The 21,003-nt window shown below is 54.7% G+C and overlaps 1 protein-coding gene across 1 annotated transcript; it reads right to left on the bottom strand.

Annotated features, from left to right (window-relative positions):
• Positions 1-7,076: 7,076 nt before the first annotated feature.
• Positions 7,077-16,497, bottom strand: CHMP2A (charged multivesicular body protein 2A; the record flags this gene model as incomplete). The annotated part of the gene is given in 5 exon segments (XM_078607228.1): positions 7,077-8,745; positions 13,199-13,260; positions 13,862-13,992; positions 15,089-15,268; positions 16,328-16,497. Coding segments are annotated over 5 exon segments (666 nt in total). The 3' UTR covers positions 7,077-8,620.
• Positions 16,498-21,003: the final 4,506 nt, after the last annotated feature.

Below are 21,003 nucleotides of genomic sequence, written 5' to 3'. Positions count from 1 at the left end.
TTCGAGCGGTATAATTTGAATTATTCTGATTAAAGACTTTTTGGTGACTTAGAAATGTCCCGGTTTGCTTTGTGGGAAAGGTGGCAACTCTTCGACTTATTCACTCATCCACTCGCCTCGCTCATTTTGCCAAGCCACTCAATAATCATTCACCGACCCACTCGCTCGCTCGCTCACTCACCCACTAATTAATGAATTAACTAATTAATTTGGCAAGCCACTCACCCATTGACCCACCCACACCGAGTATGGTTGCCACCTGTCCCGGTTTGACCTGCACAATCAGGGAGTGTATTGTCTGTGTTCGAGCGGTATAATTTAAATTATTCTGATGCAAAATGTGTCCCGGTTTCGTCTGTGGGAAAGGTGGCAACTCTTAGACGTATTCACTCAACCACTCGCCTCACTCGTTTGCCAAAGTCACTCAATAATTCAGGGAGCCACTCACTTACCTTGCCCGGAAGCTTTCGAATTTGGGAAAAATCTAATCCTCAAGTCAATCTGTAAACTTCTCAGGGTGGCGAGAGTACGGATTCGCACATTTCAAGCGTTTAACATCGAGCCCTCGATTTACATGAAATAATCACACACACGAACCATTCAATGAAGAGGTTGCGTCAACAAATGTGTGTTTTTATTCTAACACTTCTGAGAATTTGCAACAACACCACAAGATATGTGCTTCACCCGGGCTCGCGTTGACAACGATGGCGAACAAGTGAAAACTCTGTGAAGCTATCAACACACGTAATTTGTTTCATCACGTTACGCAGCATTATCCGTTCTTTTTCCATTACAAACGACAGTCCCATGTGAGTGTTCACATTTTTTTGAAGCACCCTGAATATCGTTTCTGGTAAATCTCAATTGTAATCATATTCTTAGTTTTTTTTCGGTAAAGTCACGTAGGAGAACAATTACAATTTATAAAAGCTATCGTGCTGTGACGGTTCCACCTGAAGACGGAAGCTTGTGTTGCCTCCGAAACGTCGTGATTTTTTTATTGTATTTTCATTTTACTTTTATTAATTATAATTTTTTACCTACGTGACTTTACCGAAAAAAACCTAAGAATATGAATCCTTGCAGTCACGAAAGCTTCAAATCTAGAATCAATTGTAATCGCCCCCCCCACCCCGCACCATCACCTCCCGTTGAATCTGCCACTTGGCCAGACGGCCGCGAGCAAAACAGGCGCGAGGGTGGTCGTCGGAATATATGGCGTCGACGACAATTACCGGCTTAGTCATCGGGCCGAGCGTAAAGCCTCGAGGGCGACACCCCCCCCACCCCGTGCCGCAGGAGGAGGCCGTCCCTATCGGCCGCCGGCTTCGCGACTCGCACGCTGCGTCGCAGATATCCCCCCGCGAGAACACGCGGATCGCTGTGGCCTTGAAAGATAAATACAACAACAACGTCACCACGACGCTTGTGCCAGGCCATGTGCACCTTGAGGCTATCACGTGAAGTGTCGAACGCCCGCTGGCAGGAGGTCACGGGGCAGACCCAGCAGGTGCCACGGGTCGACTGACCGAGATGACCGAGATGACTGGCTGATGCACCACCTGTGCCCCCTGTGCTTTAGTCACACGGCGCTCCGCTCGTTGTTGTGAGCGTCGCTCCTCCGCCCTCCGTTGTTGTTGGAGGGCGACTGCCTCCAACTGCCCAGTTGCGTCCTTCACGAGCCTCCTCCACAGAGGCCGATCTTGACACCGCTGGTACCAGTCATCGGCAAGTCCACTCAGCTCCACGTCCTCCTGTACCACGTCACTCCATCTCTTCTCTAGCCCGTGCCGCGCCCGTTTAGCCCCCTCGATCCGACCACACGCACACACCACTTACACAAACACACACACCCACCACACACACACACCACCTACACAAACACACCATACCACACACACACCACACACACGCACCACACACACACACCACACTCCACACACCACACACACCGTCCACACACACCACACGCACATACCACCTACACAAACACACCATACCACACACACACCACACACACACACCACACACACCGTCCACACACACCACACACACACACCACCTACACAAACACACCATACCACACACACACCACACACACGCACCACACACACACACCACACTCCACACACCACACACACCGTCCACACACACCACACGCACATACCACCTACACAAACACACCATACCACACACACACCACACACACGCACCACACACACACACCACACTCCACACACCACACACACCGTCCACACACACCACACACACACACCACCTACACAAACACACCATACCACACACACACCACACACACGCACCACACACACACCACCCACTCCACACACACCGTCCACACACACCACACACACACCACCTACACAAACACACCATACCACACACACACCACACACACGCACCACACACACACCACACACTCCACACACCACACACACCGTCCACACACACCACACGCACACACCACCTACACAAACACACCATACCACACACACACCACACACACGCATCACACACACACCACCCCACCCAGACACCACACACACACACGGGTCCCCTTTCCTTACCGTGTTTGTTTATTGCTGAAGCACGCTCTTCCAGTCCTGAGCGCAAATTGCATCCGTGTACGGATGCCACGCGATGTCTGTAGATCGTGAGAGTTGTGGATTTGCTCTCCAGCACACCGGTTAGTGCTGTACCAGCGACGAATTGGCACGTTCTGTTTACGTGAAAAAACAGACTAATTGGCTGTGTCGGGTGGTGGCAGGTTTAACGACACATTTATATTTACGAGATTTAACCCCAACAGACTACATGTGGTGTCTCCGTGTGTGTGTGTGTGTAGTGTGTGTATGTGTGGTGTGTGTATGTGTGGTGTGTATGTGTTGTGGCGTGTGTATGTGTGGTGTGTGTGTATGTGTGGCGTGTGTGAGTGGCGTGTGTGTGTGGTGTGTGTGTTTGTGTAGGTGGTGTGTGTGTGGGTGGTGTGTGTTGGTGGTGTGTGTGGTGTGTGAGTGGTGTGTGAGTGGGTAGTGTGTGTGTGTGGTGTGTGTGTGGTGTGTGTGTGGGTGGTGTATGTGGGTGGTGTGTGTGGTGTGTGTGTGGTGTGTGAGTGGTGTGTGGTGTGTGTGGTGTGTGTGTGTGGTGTGTGTGGTGTGTGAGTGGTGTTTGTGTGTGGGTGGTGTGTCTGTGTGGTGTGTGGATGGTGTGTGTCTGTGTGGTGTGTGTGTGTGGTTTGTCTTGTGGTGTGTGAGTGGTGTGTGTGTGTCTGTGTGTGTGTGGTGTGTGAGTGGTGTGTGTGGTGTGTGTGGTGTGTGTGTCTGTGTGTGAGTGGTGTGTGAGTGGTGTGTGTGAGTGGTGTGTGTGTCTGTGTGTGAGTGGTGTGTGTGAGTGGTGTGTGAGTGGTGTGTGTGAGTGGTGTGTGTGTGGTGTGTGTGTGTGGTGTGAGTGGTGTGTGTGTGTCTGTGTGTGAGTGGTGTTAGTGTTGTGTGGTGTGTGTGTGTGGTGTGTGTGTGTGGTGTGTCTGTGTGTGAGTGGTGTGTGAGTGGTGTGTGTGAGTGGTGTGTGAGTGGTGTGTGTGTGGTGTGTGTGTGGTGTGTGTGTGTCTGTGTGTGAGTGGTGTGTTAGTGTTGTGTGGTGTGTGTGTGGTGTGTGTGTGGTGTGTCTGTGTCTGTGTGTGAGTGGTGTGTGAGTGGTGTCCTGGTAGGGAGCGGTGGCGCAGTAGTTAGCGCGCTGCGCTACGAACCCGACGATCCGAGTTTGATTCCCGCTCACGGCCACCAACACCGCTGGAGATTATCCGAACTGGTCCTGGCGCTCTCAATAGGTCGACTCAGCCTAAAATGAGTACCTGATACGAAGTATGGTTATGGTTCCTTTAAAACCGGCTAAACCGAAATCTGTCTCTAAAAGTGTCGGATCTGGTCAACCGTCTGCAAAATTTCAGTTTAAAACCGGTTCACATTTCCATATTTTTTTTCAAAATTGACAAAACAAAATATAACGGAGAGATAACGGAGAGAAAAAAAATGATGAAGACCGCTTGTGTTGTGATCGAAACGTCGTGGTTTTTTGCTGTTATTATTTTCAATATTGACTTATATTCTCAGCAGCTCTCCCGCTATATTTTATTTCTTTTTTCACCTGATGACGATTGCTTGTATTGCGATCGAAACGTCGTGACGTTGTTAATATTTGTATTACTTGTTCTATCTACGTGGCTTTACCGAAAGACCCAAAGAATAGTTTCAATTCATTTTTCATTCCATTTTTATTTTACATCTCCGTGACTTTACCGAAAGAACCAAAAATACGAATTTTCCTGCAGGTCACGAAAGCCTGAAGCCAAAAGTATCACGGATGGCAGTAGATTAGAAGGGAGACTTCGAGAGGGGTGCGGAGTTTTACTGCTCGCGGCGAACACTCCGTGCGTGCGTTCCACCACCCCACCACGCTGTGTGGTGTGTCTGTCGCCGCTGCTTTGCCAGTTTTCAGTTTCATTTATTTGGTACTCGCTGTACCACCGGGAACGTGGATCCACCACGCCCGGCCGCCTCCTTTGTCTCCCCAGTGGCGATGTTCACACACCACAGCAGTTACTCGTTTGAGGCTGAGTCGACCTAGGGGAGGCCCAGGACCGGTTGTAATAATCGTCACCGGTGTTGGCCGTGAGCGGGAATCGAACTCGGGTCGCCGGGTTCGTAGCGCGGCGTAGCGCTAACCACTACACTACAACGCCACTATTCCAAAGTCCGGCAGGGGAATCTATCCGTAGGACGACCGCTGATATTTCACACAAAGTTGTACTAATTTTATCAACCCCCGGAGGGAAGGATGATGGGCTGAGTCAACCCCCCCCACCTCCCCCGGCACAACCTAATCAGGATTTGAACTTACAATCTTCCTATTGCTACGAGTCGCTCGCTCCACCACCACCGGGCCGGATTAAATCCAAACTAATTAATAGCTTTAATCTGTTAATCGACTGTATTGAGCGGGGTCTGGCATAATGGAGGGAGCGGGGGGGGAGCTGTTGCGCTGATTGAGTGTTTATGTTGAGACGAGTCTAGCGGAAAGTCCAGAGTTTGCCGAGCCGAATCACGAGGGATCCATCCGTTCAACAGATCCGCCCCCCCCGAATAATCATCAACATGATCGTCTTCTTAGGTTTTTTCGGTAAAGTCACGTGGGACCGTCACAGCCAGATTAGCTAATCTGGCTGTGACGGTCCCACCTGATGACGGAGACTTGTGTTGCCTCCGAAACGTCGTGATTTTTGTTTTTATTTTATTTTACTTTCTACGTGACTTTACCGAAAAAACCTAAGAAGATGATTCCTTGCAGTCACGAAAGCTTCAAATCTAGAACATGATCGTCCCGAAGGGCACTCGGTGAAGAGACCTCTCAGCGGTATCCTCTCGAGTTCACGCACGAGGTGGTGGCCGAACCGAATCCCGGGGGATTCATCCGTTAACCGGATCCCCCCCGCAAGTCAACAACATAAGCCGATGTCGTTGCAGATGTGAATGTAGCTTCGCTTTGCTGTGAATGGAAGTTTGTTTTGTTGTCACAGGAAATGTATTCTAGTCAGTATCGATCACATCTGCGCACTGCATTCTTTCACACGGTTGTTTTTATCCCGATTTCTGTTTATCCCCCTAAAATTCAGACGGAACCCCCATAGACACCCAGTCACCCATGGTCACCAGAGACCCACAGGTTCAGAGATCCATACTCGCGTAGAAAAAAAAACCCCATAAATTCAAAGAGACCCGTAGATTCACAGGGAGGCAATCTTCCAGACACGACGGACACACCGATTGTTTAATTGCCAGAGCTAAAATATATTGCCCTGAGCTGGCAATATAATACCAAGAGCTGAGATATATTGCCAAGAGCTGGAACATCTTGCCATGAGCTGGAATATCTTGCCATGAGCTGGAATATCTTGCCATGAGCTGGAATATATTGCCAAGAGCTGAGATATATTGCCATGAGCTGGAACATCTTGCCAAGAGCTGGAACATCTTGCCAAGAGCTGGGACATCTTGCCAAGAGCTGGCAATATATTGTCAGAGCTGCACTAAGTGCAGAACCGAATGTTAATGTGACCAGGGGTTTTTTGTTGTTATTCTAGTCATTGTTGACTGTAGAAGTAGAAAAACAATCACAACTCGGTCCACGTGTGCGAGTCTCTATGCACGACGATGGGTCTCTGTGCAAGTCTACGGCGAGCGGGCCGAGACCAACAGTTCACGACTCTTCCAAGCCCAGTTGAATCACGGGCATCTGAAACCAGGGTTTAAACCCTGGCTCTCAGCGGTGCCGGCTCCACGTCTCTAACCCCCTGAGCCACCCGGCCTTCCATCGCAGCTGCTGACGACGACGAAGTTGGCCGAGTATCCCAGTGTAGGACGACAGAGCTTGAGCAATTGTCTGCGGCTTCTTGCCCCTCCGAGTCGCCCTCGGAGAGGGGGCGAGCGAAAATTGCGCGCCTCTACAAACCTACATGTATGCAATTTTCATGCTTGCGTGTAAGCTGTCAATGAACGTGCACACACATGGGGAAAAAAACAAGTACTGAAAGAAACTTGAACCTGTGATTAACGACTGCACCGCATCATTCTCAAATTACATTTCGTTCTGCGCTTATCTCGATCACAGCCGAGAATCAGAACATTGCCTCGACCGTCACGTGACCCAACGTCGCCTCTCACGTCGCAGAGAGAGTGGGAAAGCGCTGCCCTCTTCGCTGTGCGTGTGCGGCTCAGAGAGGTCACTCGTTGAAGGGACCTCAGAGGTCGCTTTGCGATATCCGCTTGTGGTTCTGTGGGGGGGGAGGGGCGGGGTTGGCAATCGACAACGGAGGAGTGGCGCTGCTCTGCCAGAGATCCGAACGGATTCCTCGCCCCCCCCCACCCCCACGAGGATGCAGACCGGAGACGACCGGAGACGACCGGAGACAAACGGAGACAAACAGAGGCAAAAAAAACGGAGACAAAAAAAAACGGAGACAAAAAAAACGGAGAAGCTCCAACAACAAAAACGCGTTCCGATTATAGTACGAACGGGCCGTTTTAATGAAATGGCAGAAGCCTAAAAACTTTCAAACTGCAGCAAGCATCCGCAACAGCAAATATAAACGGGCAAGTGTCCCAAGCATGAACGTAAAACAACAAAAGCCACTTCCAAAACGAGCCAAGCTTTAGTGTGAAGCTATTTCACTATGTACATCACGTGTGTCAACGGGGAGTGGTGGACGTCAGCGGCGCAGCGGACCCAAGTTTCATTCACGACCGTGGCCAACATCAGCGGCAGATGATATCGGTCCTGGGCCTCCCCTAGATCGACCCGGCCTTAAAACGAGTAACCTGGTGCGTGGCCAGGCGTGCAGATCGTCACGCCAGCCTCCCCGCATAGGTGCCCCCGTACCATCCTGGACAGGCGCTTGCCAACAGCAGAGCCAGTTAACAACTACGGGGGGGGGGTGGTGGGGGGGCAGGCCGCTGCACAGCGCCCCACAAGGCCGGTGACACAGGTTCAATTCCGGACCATGGCCGTCACCGTTACGCCAGTTAGCATCCGAACCTGGCATGGATCACACCCGCGCCCCCCTCCACCCGCCCCCACCAAGGTCAACCCGACCTCAAACGCGTACTGGAAATGGTGCGCTGGTGGAAGTCGGCACGGGCTCAGCCGTCGCCGGCGCAAGCAACGAGCGTTCGCTTTCAAATGTGTCGAGACGACGGGACGCAGGTCGCTTGCCGCAGCGTGAAGAGGCTGCAAGGCGCCCCCCGCGGGCGCTGAAGGAGGTGGCTATGGAACGCAAATTGACTTTAATCTTGATGTCTTTCACCCGAAGACGATCGCTTGCTGTCGCGATCGAAACGTCGCGATCGGTTATTTGCATTTCATAATTTTTATTTTCTACCTACGTGACTTTACCTAAAGAACCAATGAGTACAAATGTACTTTTGTCCATTGTTATCGTCGTTATCGCCTGCTTAGCCACCACGTGTCCCAGGGGCCCCAAGGCAATGGCCAATGCGGTTTCTCCCAGCGCCATTTGTACTCGATGCGTGAGCGCCTCTCTCTCCGTTTGTCTGGCGCGACTCTAAACGCGCCGGCATCTACACGCTCCCCCCACCCCCATCCTCCTCTCAATTGGGATGAATCTCCTCGTGTTTGTGTCCAAGACCGTGGGATTCAGCCGAGGCGCCATTCATTGGTGCCGCTGCTCTCGACGCGAGATGCGTGAAGAGACTCGGTGTGCCGTGTGTCCGAGAGAACTGCCGTTGGGGCTTCAGCGTACGGCGAAGACTTCGGGGGCGAGCGTTCGGGGCGCAAGGGGCGCCGCGTTCGAGCGCACCGTGTCTAAGTATAAGTGTACCGCGCTGAGAATCCCAGCGTAACGCTTTAGACCTCGGGTGTCCCGTCAACGAGTCTCGGCGTGGCGCGTTAAAGCGCAACCCAGGATCTGCACCGGCACGTCACGAACACCACGAAGAGGCCTCACCCGCCACCTCCACGCCGACCCCCCCACCCCACCACAGCGCCACTCATCCCCCACCCCCCCTTTCCCCTGCACCCCCCCCCCCCCCTAATCACGCCGCAGGTTGTTGAGTCGCTCTTCCAGGTCGGCGTCCGCGTCAGCAACGGCGGCGGCGGCGGCCTCGGCCTTCTTGCCTGCGGCCACGCTGAGCGAGCCGCCCGTGGCCGGCAGAGCTGCGGCGGGGTGGGGGGGGGACACACGGAGAACACCGACACTCACAAAAAGACAAAGATCCCCGTGTAGCCTGAACAAACTGGAGGGGCAAGTGCTGTCAGCGAGCACCTACGAAGGCCGGCACAGTGGCACACGAGGGGGTGGGGTGGCCAGCATCGCGCCCGGCCGCCTTGTGTCTCTCCAGTGGCGATGTTTACACACCGCACCGGGTACTCATTTGAGGCTGAGTCGACCTAGGGGAGGCCCAGGACCGGTTCAGATAATCGTCACCGGCGTTGGCCGTGAGCGGGAATCGAACCCGGGTCGCCGGGTTCGTAGAGCCGCGCAGCGTAGCGCTAACCACTACACTACTGCACACACAGAACACCACCAGTCACGCACGCACAGATGGGACTACCAGCCACTCACAGCTGGGACCACCAGTCAAGCACACACAGAGAGTGTGGCGTGGTCAAACTGGTTGGCGCGCAGGTGCATGCGGGGGTCATTTACACACGGCCAACGTTGAGAGATTGGCGGCAGCCGATATAATGATTGGTAATTGATTTTTTGGGTTAGGTCGCATAATGGTCCGAGAAAAAAAAATCTATTATGAATGTGTGTGTATATGTGTGTGAGTGAGTGTATGTGTGTGTTGTCATCTCAGTCAGGCAACCCATGGCACCTGGGTCTGTCCGGTGATCTCCTGCCAGCAGCGGGCGTTCGACACTTCCCGTGGTGGTCTCAACGTGCACATAGCCTGGCACAAGTGCCGTAGTGACGTCACCGCCACTTAGTGGCGAATGGCGGGTTGCTGTTGTTGATCGCTTGCGTTGTGCTGTGTATTATATACGTCGAACTAGGATCCATATCTAACAGAGAGGAGCCTTGCCTACAAATGTCTGGCAGCTCACCAGTGATGATCTGAACCGGTCCTGGGCCTCCACTAGGTTGAGTCGGCCTCAAATGGGTACCTCCACACCCACTCATCAAACCCCCCCCCCAATCACCAATCCCCCCCCACCCTCCCCCCGACCCATTCACCCACCCACCCACTCACTCACCCCCCCACCTGTGTGTTGTGTTATTTCTACCACGCACATTTACTGTTTGAATTCTCCCCATGGGTTCACACATCTTTTGCACAACAGAGCGCCGGGTTTGATCTGAAGAGATGCGGGCGGGGGGGGGCCAGGGAGAGTTTAGGGGGTGGGGGTGGCAAGGGGCGGGGTGGGGGCTGGGGGGCGATGTGTACGTTGTGCCAGCGGGCACACGCAGGGAGGGTTAATGTTCCAGGCAGAGGCCCTTTAACGGAGCAGCGAGCGAGAGAGAGTGTGAAAGAGGGAGGATGACAGGTCAAGCGTAAAACAGAGTTTTTTCTGTGGTTGAACATCAAACACGGTCCTTGCACACGGGCACGGGTATTTCTGTGTGTGCCTAAACTGCCCGTGCGTGTGTGTGTTGAGTGTGCGTGTGTGCATGCATATGTGCATGTTGAACGTGTGTTGAGTGTGCGCTCACGTGTGTGCGTGCCCGCGCGCGAGTCTCCCTGCAGCGGTTTGCGCGCTGCGCTACAAACCCCGGCGACCAGAGTTCGATTCCCGCTCACGGCCAACACCAGTTACAATTATCTGAACCGGTCCTGGGCCTCCCCTAGATCGAACTGGCCTTAAAAATAAGTACCTGGCACGATGTGTAAACATTGCCACTGGGAAGACAAAGGCGGCCGGGCATGGTGCTGGCCGCCCACCCCCTCTCGTGTGTCATAGGTGCTCGCGAACATCACTTGCCCCAACAGTCTGTTAAAGGCTATTAGGGGGATCTTAGTCTTTTTGAGTCTTACTGCCGCATGTGTGTGTGTGCGCGTGTGTGCGAGTCTTACTGTCGCGTGTGTGTGTGCGCGTGTGTGCGAGTCTGTCGCGTGTGTGCGCGTGCGCGTGTGTGCGAGTCTTACTGTCGCGTGTGTGTGTGCGCGTGTGTGCGAGTCTGTCGCGTGTGTGCGCGTGTGTGCGCGTGTGCGAGTCTTACTGTCGCGTGTGTGTGCGTGCGCGTGTGTGCGAGTCTGTCGCGTGTGTGTGCGTGCGCGTGTGTGCGAGTCTGTCGCGTGTGTGTGCGCGTGCGTGCGAGTCTTACTGTCGCGTGTGTGTGCGTGCAAGTCTTACTGCCGTGTGTGTGTGCGTGCGCGTGTGTGCAAGTCTTACTGCCATGTGTGTGTGCGTGTGTGTGCGTGTGTGCGCCTCAACAACTCCACCGCATGTCTCTCACCGGTCTAATCGTCCACCCCCCCTCCCACTCCCCACCACTGCCCCCACCCCACCACTGCCCCCCACCAATGCCGCCCCCCCCCTCCCCCACTTTTTTATTGCGCGCTGGCACGCGACGCGCTGGCATTTAAACCAACGCCACCGTTGCACTTCCGGCAATGTGTGAGAATGCGATGTGCCATGTGCAGCACTGTCATAATGATAATGATGTCAAAGGGCGGGCGGGCGGGCGGCTGGGGGGGGTTGTTTTCCCATACTTCATCAGTGCAGGCCGTTGAAGACGTGGGGGGGGGGCAAGGAGGGAAGTCAGAGGAGAGGTGGACGGGGAGGGGAAGGACCGGCTCGGATATCGCTCGTCACCGATGTTAGCCACGCCCGGGAATCGAATTCAGGTCCTTAGCGCAGCGCGCCAATCCGCCCCGATCCGAACACCAGGTTTAGAAATCGGCCACATGCTGGAAATCTCCGAGGAATCTTCCGAGCTACGTGTCGGTAGCGCCGAGCTGCGTGTCGGTAGCGCAGGGCGCTTAGCGGTGCGCCGCTGCTACCGGCACCACTGGCGGCGCACGCCGGCGACCCCGCGCCGTGGAGGCAGCAGCGAGGGCTGGTGGGGGATCATCCAGCCGCACCCTGGCTAGCCAGGAGAAAGCAGTGCAGGCAAGTGCGGACTAAACGCCACCCGTTCCATCTGCATGGGATAGAGTGCTGCCCCCTCGCACGCGTTTGGCATTCTCTGGGCGATTCAGTTTCCTCCCACGTGTATTAACGCTCGTTAATCTACTGAAATTAGCTTAATATATAGAGGGCTGCAGAGCTCAGGCAATTGTTGATAGCACCGCCCTGGCTGCTGCTACCTCCCCCCGCTACTCGTCTGCGCTTCCGAGTCGCGCTCTCTCTCCGTTCGACGGCGATGATCGAATACCGGTGGGGAGGAGGGCAACGGCAGTGGCACAGCGGCACAAGTTGAAATTACAAATAACAACAACAATAACAATCATAAGAGACCCGAGAAAAGCCAGAACAGCTCCCATGCTGTAAACACGCGTCGAGGCTTCCGCGACATCGTCAGCCCGACGCGCGCGAGTCGTGCCGCGTCTACGAGCAGGCACTTGCCGTGTACGCACCGCGCCAAACCCCATCAAACGACGTAATTGTCTCCGCTTTTCTGATCCAATTACTCGCCGTTCTTTCCGCTCCGCGCGGCTCTCCGCGGGAGGGATTGAGGGCGAGCGGTCGGAGGGCGGCTCGGGGTCCCGGCGGTCGTGCGCGCGCTGCAGAGGTTCGTATCCGGCGGGGCCACCCTAGTTATTACTGCGGTGTGTGTTATCACTCGGTGGGTGGGTGGGTTCCCGGAGTGGTTGGGTGGATGGGCGAGTGTGGCTGGGCGGGTGGCTGGGTGGGTGGTTAAGTGGCTGGGTGGGTGGGTGGTTAAGTGGGTGGCTGGCTGGCTGCGTGGGAGGCTGGCTGCGTGGGTGGGTGTCTGGGTGGGTGTCTGGGTGGGTGTCTGGGTGGGTGGTTAAGTGGGTGGCTGGCTGGCTGCGTGGGAGGCTGGCTGCGTGGGTGGGTGTCTGGGTGGGTGTCTGGGTGGGTGTCTGGGTGGGTGTCTGGGTGGGTGTCTGGGTGGGTGTCTGGGTGGGTGTCTGGGTGGGTGTCTGGGTGGGTGTCTGGGTGGGTGTCTGGGTGGGTGTCTGGGTGGGTGGTTAAGTGGGTGGCTGGCTGGCTGCGTGGGTGGCTGGCTGCGTGGGTGGGTGTCTGGGTGGGTGTCTGGGTGGATGTCTGGGTGGGTGGGTGGCTGCGTGAGTGGGCGGGTGGCTGGGTGGGTGTCTGGGTGGGTGTCTGGGTGGGTGTCTGGGTGGGTGGTTAAGTGGGTGGCTGGCTGGCTGCGTGGGAGGCTGGCTGCGTGGGTGGGTGTCTGGGTGGGTGTCTGGGTGGGTGTCTGGGTGGGTGTCTGGGTGGGTGTCTGGGTGGGTGTCTGGGTGGGTGTCTGGGTGGGTGTCTGGGTGGGTGTCTGGGTGGGTGGTTAAGTGGGTGGCTGGCTGGCTGCGTGGGTGGCTGGCTGCGTGGGTGGGTGTCTGGGTGGGTGTCTGGGTGGATGTCTGGGTGGGTGGGTGGCTGCGTGAGTGGGCGGGTGGCTGGGTGGGTGTCTGGGTGGGTGGCTGGGTGGCTGTCTGGGCGGGTGCTGGGTGAGTCGCGAAATGAAACAACTCACTCGAGAGTTCGTCCGTGAGGCCGAGTCCCAGCTCGTCCAGCACCTGGCTCACGATGGCATCACTGCACGCACGCACACACGCACACGCGCACACACACGCACACACACACGCACGCACACACACGCACACACACACACACAAACACACGCACGCACGCACACACGCACACACGCACGCACGCACACACGCACACACACACGCACGAAGCCAACGGTCAAACATCGCTCGCACCCCTCCCCACCACCACCTGTGTAGCATTCACCAGCCTGCTGGGGCAAGTGCTATTGGCGAGTAACACCGATGAAAGTGCCTATGACGGGGTGGGTGGCCAGCACTACGCCCGGCCACCTTTGCCTTCCCAGCGGCCATGTTTTTGTGACACACCGCACCGCGTAATCATTTAAGGCTGAGTCGATCTAGCGGAGGTCCAGGATCGCTTCTAATATCCACCACTGTTATAGGTCGCATGCAGGAATTGAATTCGGGTCTCCGGGTTCGTAGCGCAGTCCGCTAACCACAACATTACACTGCTCCCCGCAGCGCTGCACGGACACGCACACAGACACACGCGGAGACAGACACAACAACAGCCGTCACCGCCGCCGTTCACCACGAATGAGCGCTTTCCCCAACGCGGCGCACGCGACTCTCCCCCCCCTCACCTCTCCTCCTCGTCGTCCTCATCGCCCATGGCGTCGTCGATGGCGTCGTTCATCATCTCCTCCTTCATGTCCATGATCTCCGACTGCTTCTCAAACTCCATCATGATCTTCTGGATCTGCGGCAGCTTGAGCTGGGTGGTGTGCGACAACACGCGCGCCGGCGGAGGGGAGTCATCGGTCACGAGCCGCGATGGGATCGCGAGGTGCAGACACGAATGCGGTGGAACCCCTTCTTAACGACCACCCCCCGTTAATCTTATTGGTTCTTTCGGTAAAGTCACGTAGAAGGGAAATAATAAAATCATAAAAATAAAACATAATAAAATAATTCTCACGACGTTTCGGCCACAACGCAAGCAGCCGTCCTCAGGTGAAGAACAGGTCTGTCGGAAAGACAGCGTCTGTCTTTCCGACAGTGTCTGACTGTCTTTCCGACAGACCTGTTCTTCACCTGAGGACGGCTGCTTGCGTTGTGGCCGAAACGTCGTGAGAATGTTATTATATTATGTTTTATTTTAATTATTTTATTATTTCCCTTCTACGTGACTTTACCGAAAGAATCAAGAAGATGAATCCCTGCAGTCACGAAAGCTTTAAATCGAAACACCCCTGTTAACTATGGGCCTCCATAGAGCCGCAGGCATAGGGTCGGCATTTCTTCTTTAACGCATTTCTTTTTTTAAATCCTTTATATTAAGTTCACTTGCTTGCTTGCTTGCGAGCTTGCTTGCTTACGACCGTGCAAATCTTTCGGTCGTTTTTTAACCCACTTCCCGTGATCCAATCGAGCTGACATTTTCCACACAGACTCGTTGTGCGTGACAATTAATTTTCGTGAAAATTATTTTCCTAAATTTTACACTGTTTAGGGAAATTTTTTTAAATATTGAATTACCAATTGCTTAATTCTGGCAGACAATCATCTCACCCATAGGTGGCAGCCATCTCAAGCCAAAGGACGAGAGGACTCTAGCCGCCACGCATATAAAGGATTTAGAGTGAAAAACTTTGTTTTTACGGGTTAATTTTTTGCTTCATTGTTTGCACTTTTAGTTTTTTTCGTGTTATTTTAGTGACTCGGGTCGCTCGCACAAAATCCGAGTCTCTAAAGTTGGTAAAACAAAAACTTGAAACTATAAACCCGGCCGATTCGTTCATCGATTAAGCGCGATTCTAACGCTCGCGAGACACGGCGCGTGCGAGGCAGCGGGGGCCCAGGGCACCTACTTGCTTGTTCATGGTGGCCATGGCCTTGGTGACGCCCTTCATGGCCTGCGCCATCGCGTTGTTGGACTTGAGCGTCTGGATCTTGAGGGACACGGCCTGGATGTTGGCTCGCATCATGATGAACTTCTTGACGTAGCGCCGCGTGCGCACCAGGTCCTTGGCCATGATCTTGACGGCGTCCTGTCGGGGGCGATGGGGTCCGGGGCGATGGGGTCCGGGGCGATGGGGTCCGGGGCGATGGGGGTCGGGGCGATGGGGGTCGGGGCGATGGGGGTCGGGGCGATGGGGGTCGGGGCGATGGGGGTCGGGGCGATGGGGGTCGGGGCGATGGGGGTCGGGGCGATGGGGGTCGGGGCGATGGGGGTCGGGGCGATGGGGGTCGGGGCGATGGGGGTCGGGGCGATGGGGGTCGGGGCGATGGGGGTCGGGGCGATGGGGGTCGGGGCGATGGGGGTCGGGGCGATGGGGGTCGGGGCGATGGGGGTCGGGGCGATGGGGGTCGGGGCGATGGGGGTCGGGGCGATGGGGGTCGGGGCGATGGGGGTCGGGGCGATGGGGGTCGGGGCGATGGGGGTCGGGGCAATGGGGGTCGGGGCAATGGGGGTCGGGGCGATGGGGGTCGGGGCGATGGGGGTCGGGGCGATGGGGGTCGGGCGGTGGGGGTCAGGGCGATGGGGGTCAGGGCGATGGGGGTCAGGGCGGTGGGGGTCAGGGCGATGGGGGTCAGGGCGATGGGGTCGGGGCGATAAGAAACGCGACAAGGGAGATAGACACGGGGGACAGAGACGCGCAGAGTGCGAAAGACACGGGCAGGAATAACGAGACACACAGAAACAGCGAGACAGAGAGAGAGCCACACACGAAGAAAGTAAGACACAGAGACCAAGACACAGAGACACAAATAGAGAGACAGCGATGAGAGACAAATACAAAAACAGAAAGATCCACACACGAAGGGCGTAAGACACACAGAGAAACAGAGCTGAGACAAAAATAGAGACACAGAGAGAGATATGGAGAAATAGAGGCACGTACACAGAGAGAGAGTGTGTCCGTCACATGGAGATCGGCACGTGCTATTCCCAAACTCAAAAGTTGCCGACCCTTATCCTCCTCCTCCTCCACCCTGCACACGTGTCCCACCCATCACAACCTCCCGCGATTCCCCACTACACCCACAGCGCTTTCCTCCCATGTCCTATTCCCAACCGCCACCAAACGATTTCCATGCGCCCTCACCATCTGGCCGGCTTTGGCCATCTTCTTGATGTCAGCGATGATCTTCTTCTCCTGCATCTCCAGCTTCTGTCTCTCGCGGTCCATGTCCCTCATGGCGCGCGTGAGGGCTCGCTGGTTCTGCCGAAGCATCTGCTCTGGGGTCTTTCTCTTTCCAAACAGGCGGTCCATGGCTGCGTCTCTGCAGAAACAACGACGACGAGAACACCACCCAGCACCCACGGTAAGTCGACAGGCAGCTCACGCGTGGTGGGGTTAAGTGTGGGTACGCTACCCCCCACCAGAGGTCGCAATCAGGTACCCGATACCCGTACCCTACCCGATACCCGGCTACCCGTACCCGTTTGCGACCCTGGTGCGGCCGGGTACGGGTATGGGTAAGGAATCATAGCCCGTTTGAGACCGCTACCCCCCACTTCCGACTAAAATTCCACTGGAAATTATTTACCGGTTCCTGACTTCGCGGAAACCGGTAATCGGTTCCCCAACCGGTTTCCTCGGTCACACGTGCCGAGCAGGTTTTCCCTGGCTGTGCCGTAGAGTGCTCCGATGTGTCTTTGGGGGTTTAAAAAATAAAACAAAAATAAATGAGCGGGGATGGAAAGGGGGGCTGGGACGAGCAGTCTATGGAGTCAGGCCCCTTCATAATGCTGCCCCCCTCCCATCGCCTCCCCACACACATCCTGCCCTGTCAGCAAAGAGCAGTCCACTCGTAAAGACAAGGCCGCTCCATCGTTACATCCAAAGTCGACAGATGAACTCAGATTAAAGCCCACAGGGGAACATTAAAGCTGGCGTGCGTGCATGCCGCAGATACAAGTGAGGTTGGCCTGCTCTGTTTAACCAAGCGAGAACTCCAAGAGAGCGTCAAGACGTGTGTGCATCACGCTGCCCTCGCAGGAACAAAACTGGAATCGTACGAACGACCTCCTCTGTGCTCAGGAGGGCCATTGGCAAACAAAAAACACATCGCCAGCTTTGTGGACCATTCCCCTCTTAGCACCGCGGCACGCGCGTCTGTGTCCCGCGCATCTGTACACTGCGGTCACCGCAACATGACAAGCCACGTGAACTTTATGACGCATTCAAAAATAATTTCACCCCCCACCCCTCCCCCGTCACTAAAAGAATAAAACCGAATGCGGAATGGGAGAGTGCCACAACGAGCACGCAGGGCAAACCGCGTGACGGGGCAAGAGCATCTTCTTGGTTCTTTCGGTAAAGTCACGTAGAAGGGAAATAATAAATTAATAATAAAACATAATAAAATACAATTCTCACGACGTTTCGGCCACAACGCAAGCAGCCGTCACTCAGGTGAAGAACAGGTCTGTCGGAAAGACAGCGTCTGAATGAACACCACCAAGCTTGGCAGCGTATATTTAAGCTGGGTTAGGGGAGGAAGGGCGCCTTGACAAAGAGAGATTCACACACACACACGAAGCGACATCATCGACGGCAAGCAAGCCCTCTCGTGTTCACGTGAGCTGGGAGTCGAGACTCGGTCGAACCACACTTTCGAAAACGTTCAATACACAAAGCGGCAACGAACTCCGCATTCCTCGACGCAGACCTGGGAATTGAACTCTTTTTTTAACACGCTTTTTATTTAACTCACTCTGTCTGTTGTTGTTGTTGTCGTTGTTGTTGTCGTTGTCGTCGTTGTCGTATCCTCAAATCTTGTAACTCAATTTTAACCCACTTCCCAATGTGGTATCGACTGCAAACTTGGTATACTTATGTCATACTGATGACAATACTATACTCTATCATGAAAAAAATATGTATTTTATTACCATTATTTTTTATATGTTATGTTTCGGCTTGGGTCTAATTGTCCACGCTCAACTGACGTTGGCTGTAATTGGCCACGGCCCTTTACGTTATGCCAAGCTTCGGGGCCACTTCCTGGAGTCGTGGAGTTATTTCATTACTAGCACATCTCATAAAAGCGTGTTTTAAAAAAAGTAATTTTTAAATATTACTTATTAGGCGCTAGAATAGCCGCGGACACAGCAAAAGCCTGTCGCACAGAACGTCGGCAGGGCTGTCGAAACGACGCTGAATGGCTGTCGCTGCGTTGTTTGTCATCGCGACTGCCCTGCCGGTCAGCCGGGGGGGGGGGGGGGGTCGGTCACGTTACCCACTGCGCCTCCGATTGGGGAAACACGTCCGGTGGGTGACGTCGGCCGTAACGTTGTGACGACGTTGGGTGCTCACTCGCCATATGGCGCAAGAGTTTGTGTATTGAGTCATGCTTTTGCAATGATGACACCAGCACCCGTGCTATTTCTAGAAGCGGTGGGGTTTATAAATAAATAAAATACTTACATCTCCCAAGTTTTTTTTGGGGGTCGTACAGCGCGGATATTGTCGAGGAACAAAGACGAAAACACGTGGAAGAGGAGGCCAAATACCCTCATACCTGTCAACCCCTTATCAGTGCCGCCTACCTTATTAGATCAATTCAGACCGTATTGGTGCACTTATAAATCTCAGCGTTCATCCTACAGAGTCCCATCGCAAGTAGAGAAACACAAATAGACACAAAATATTATTTATTTGCCCGTATTGAAACGGCTGTACGACTTTATGGACCTGAAATACGACATTTTCCTGCACGAAAATACGTGGTAACCCGTATGTGACAAGCATGCACTGCCCCAGTGTCTCTGTATCTCACCGCCAGTGTCTCTGTACCGGTGTTTCACTACCATACCATTAAATTTCGATTTAAAGCTTTCGTGACTGCAGGGATTCATCTTCTCGGTTCTCTCGGTAAAGTCACGTAGGTAAAAAATGAAATAAAATAATAAAAATAAAATAATAAAAATCACGACGTTGCGGAGGCAACATAAGTCTCCGTCATCAGGTGGGACCGTCACAGCTACATTTCTCACTTGATACAGCAAATTTAGCTGTGACGGTCCTACCTGATGACGAAGACTTGTTGCCTTTGAAACGTCGTGATTTTTATTATTTTATTTTTATTAAAAAATAATAAAAGAATAAAAATAAAACATAATAAAATACAATACCATACCCTTGTCAGTGGCCCCTACCTTATTACAGACCAACTCAGACCGTATTGATCACCCCGTGCCCCCTTATGAATCTCAACGTTTATCCGACAAAGTCCCATCACGAGTAGAGAGACACAATTAGAGACAATTGTTGTTGTTGTTGCTGCCCGCATTGACACGGCTCTACGCCGTATGGACAACGAAAACTCAATGTCCATGTGCAAGAACACGCGGCTTGTCAACCTGTAAAGGGTTCACCAGCTGTGAAACCCTCCAGAGCCCCTGTTGCGCTAACCGCTGCGCTAACCGCTGCGCCACCGCTCCCCCCACACTTGCCAAGTCGCCACTAAGTGGCGGTGACGTCACAAAGGCCCTCGTGCCATGCTAGGTGCACCAGCACCATCACCACCACCCCCCGGTAAGTTGCCATGGAGATAGAGCACGAGCGAGGGCGTCTTACGGGCGGTGGCGATCGACCACGCACACAGCAGCAACAACAACAACAGCAGCAGCAACAACAACAACAGCAACAACAACAACAGCAGCAGCAGCAACAAAACAACAACAACAACAGCAGCAACAACAGCAACAACAACAACAACAGCAACAACAACAGCAGCAGCAACAACAACAACAGCAGCAGCCGCCATTCGCCACTAAGCGGCGGTGACGTCACCACGGCGCCTCTGTGCCAGGCTAGGTGCATTTGCGACGCCAAATAAACGTGGACACCCCCCCCCCCCCCCTGGTGGGGGTCTTACGTCGGGGTCCGTACGGGGGGGGAGGGGGGGGGCGAGTGAGCGACGCTGTCGGCCAGCGACCCACTGAGACCCGCGTCACGCTCGCGGGAGAGGGGGGGGGGGTGGTTGCAGGCGTCGTCCCTTCGCCCATCGCAAACACCTCGGCCACGACGCCGACGAGGAAGACGACGACGGCGGCGGTAGCAGCAGCCCCCTCTAAAGACGGGCTGCTGCGTCCATCGAAAGGTTGGGGTGGGGGGGTGTGGTGGGAGAGGGGCGCGCACACACGCACCTCAAAAGCTGTCCGCTCGCCTCGCGATAACTTCCACAGCAGCAGTGGTAACAGCAGCGGCGGCGAGGAACGTGGGACGGCGACAGGAATGCGACAGCGGCGACGCGGAGTGAGTGGCCAGGAGGAGCGCGGTGAGGCGGCGGCGGCGGCGAGGGGGAGAGATGCGCGTCAAAGGCCTCCACGAGCACCACCAAGCACCACAGCCTCTTCGTCTTCTGCTGCTTCTTCTTCCGGGTTTACGTCGCGAGGGGCGGGGCGCGGCGTGACGTCACCGAGGCGCGTCACGAGGCGCGGCCGCGTGACCGACGCGGGAGGGAGGGAGGTAGGGGGGGTGAGGGGTGGGGGTGGCGTGGGGAGGAGCGGGTGGGGGGGACGCTGGTACATTTCATAATAGCGTGCTTAAAAAAATATATGTTATTTATTTATTTATGAGGAGTACCGCACTGATTGTAACAGTTACAGAGACTCCTCTACTTACGAACTTTCAGAGATACGAACAAACCTGTCCGTATGTCCAGTCGCCTGTTCGGAACGAGAGTCGCAAGTTCAACCGCCGCGCAATAAATGGCGGTGGTGGCATCTGCATCTGCAGAACGTGAATAACCAGTGGCATCTACATCTGCA

Source organism: Lampetra planeri, chromosome 27 (genome assembly GCF_965212315.1).
Source record: "Lampetra planeri chromosome 27, kcLamPlan1.2.h2, whole genome shotgun sequence".
In the NCBI taxonomy this organism is placed as follows: Eukaryota; Metazoa; Chordata; class Hyperoartia; order Petromyzontiformes; family Petromyzontidae; genus Lampetra; species Lampetra planeri.
Note: the sequence above shows the minus strand (reverse complement) of the source record. Positions and strands in the feature narration are given on the sequence as shown.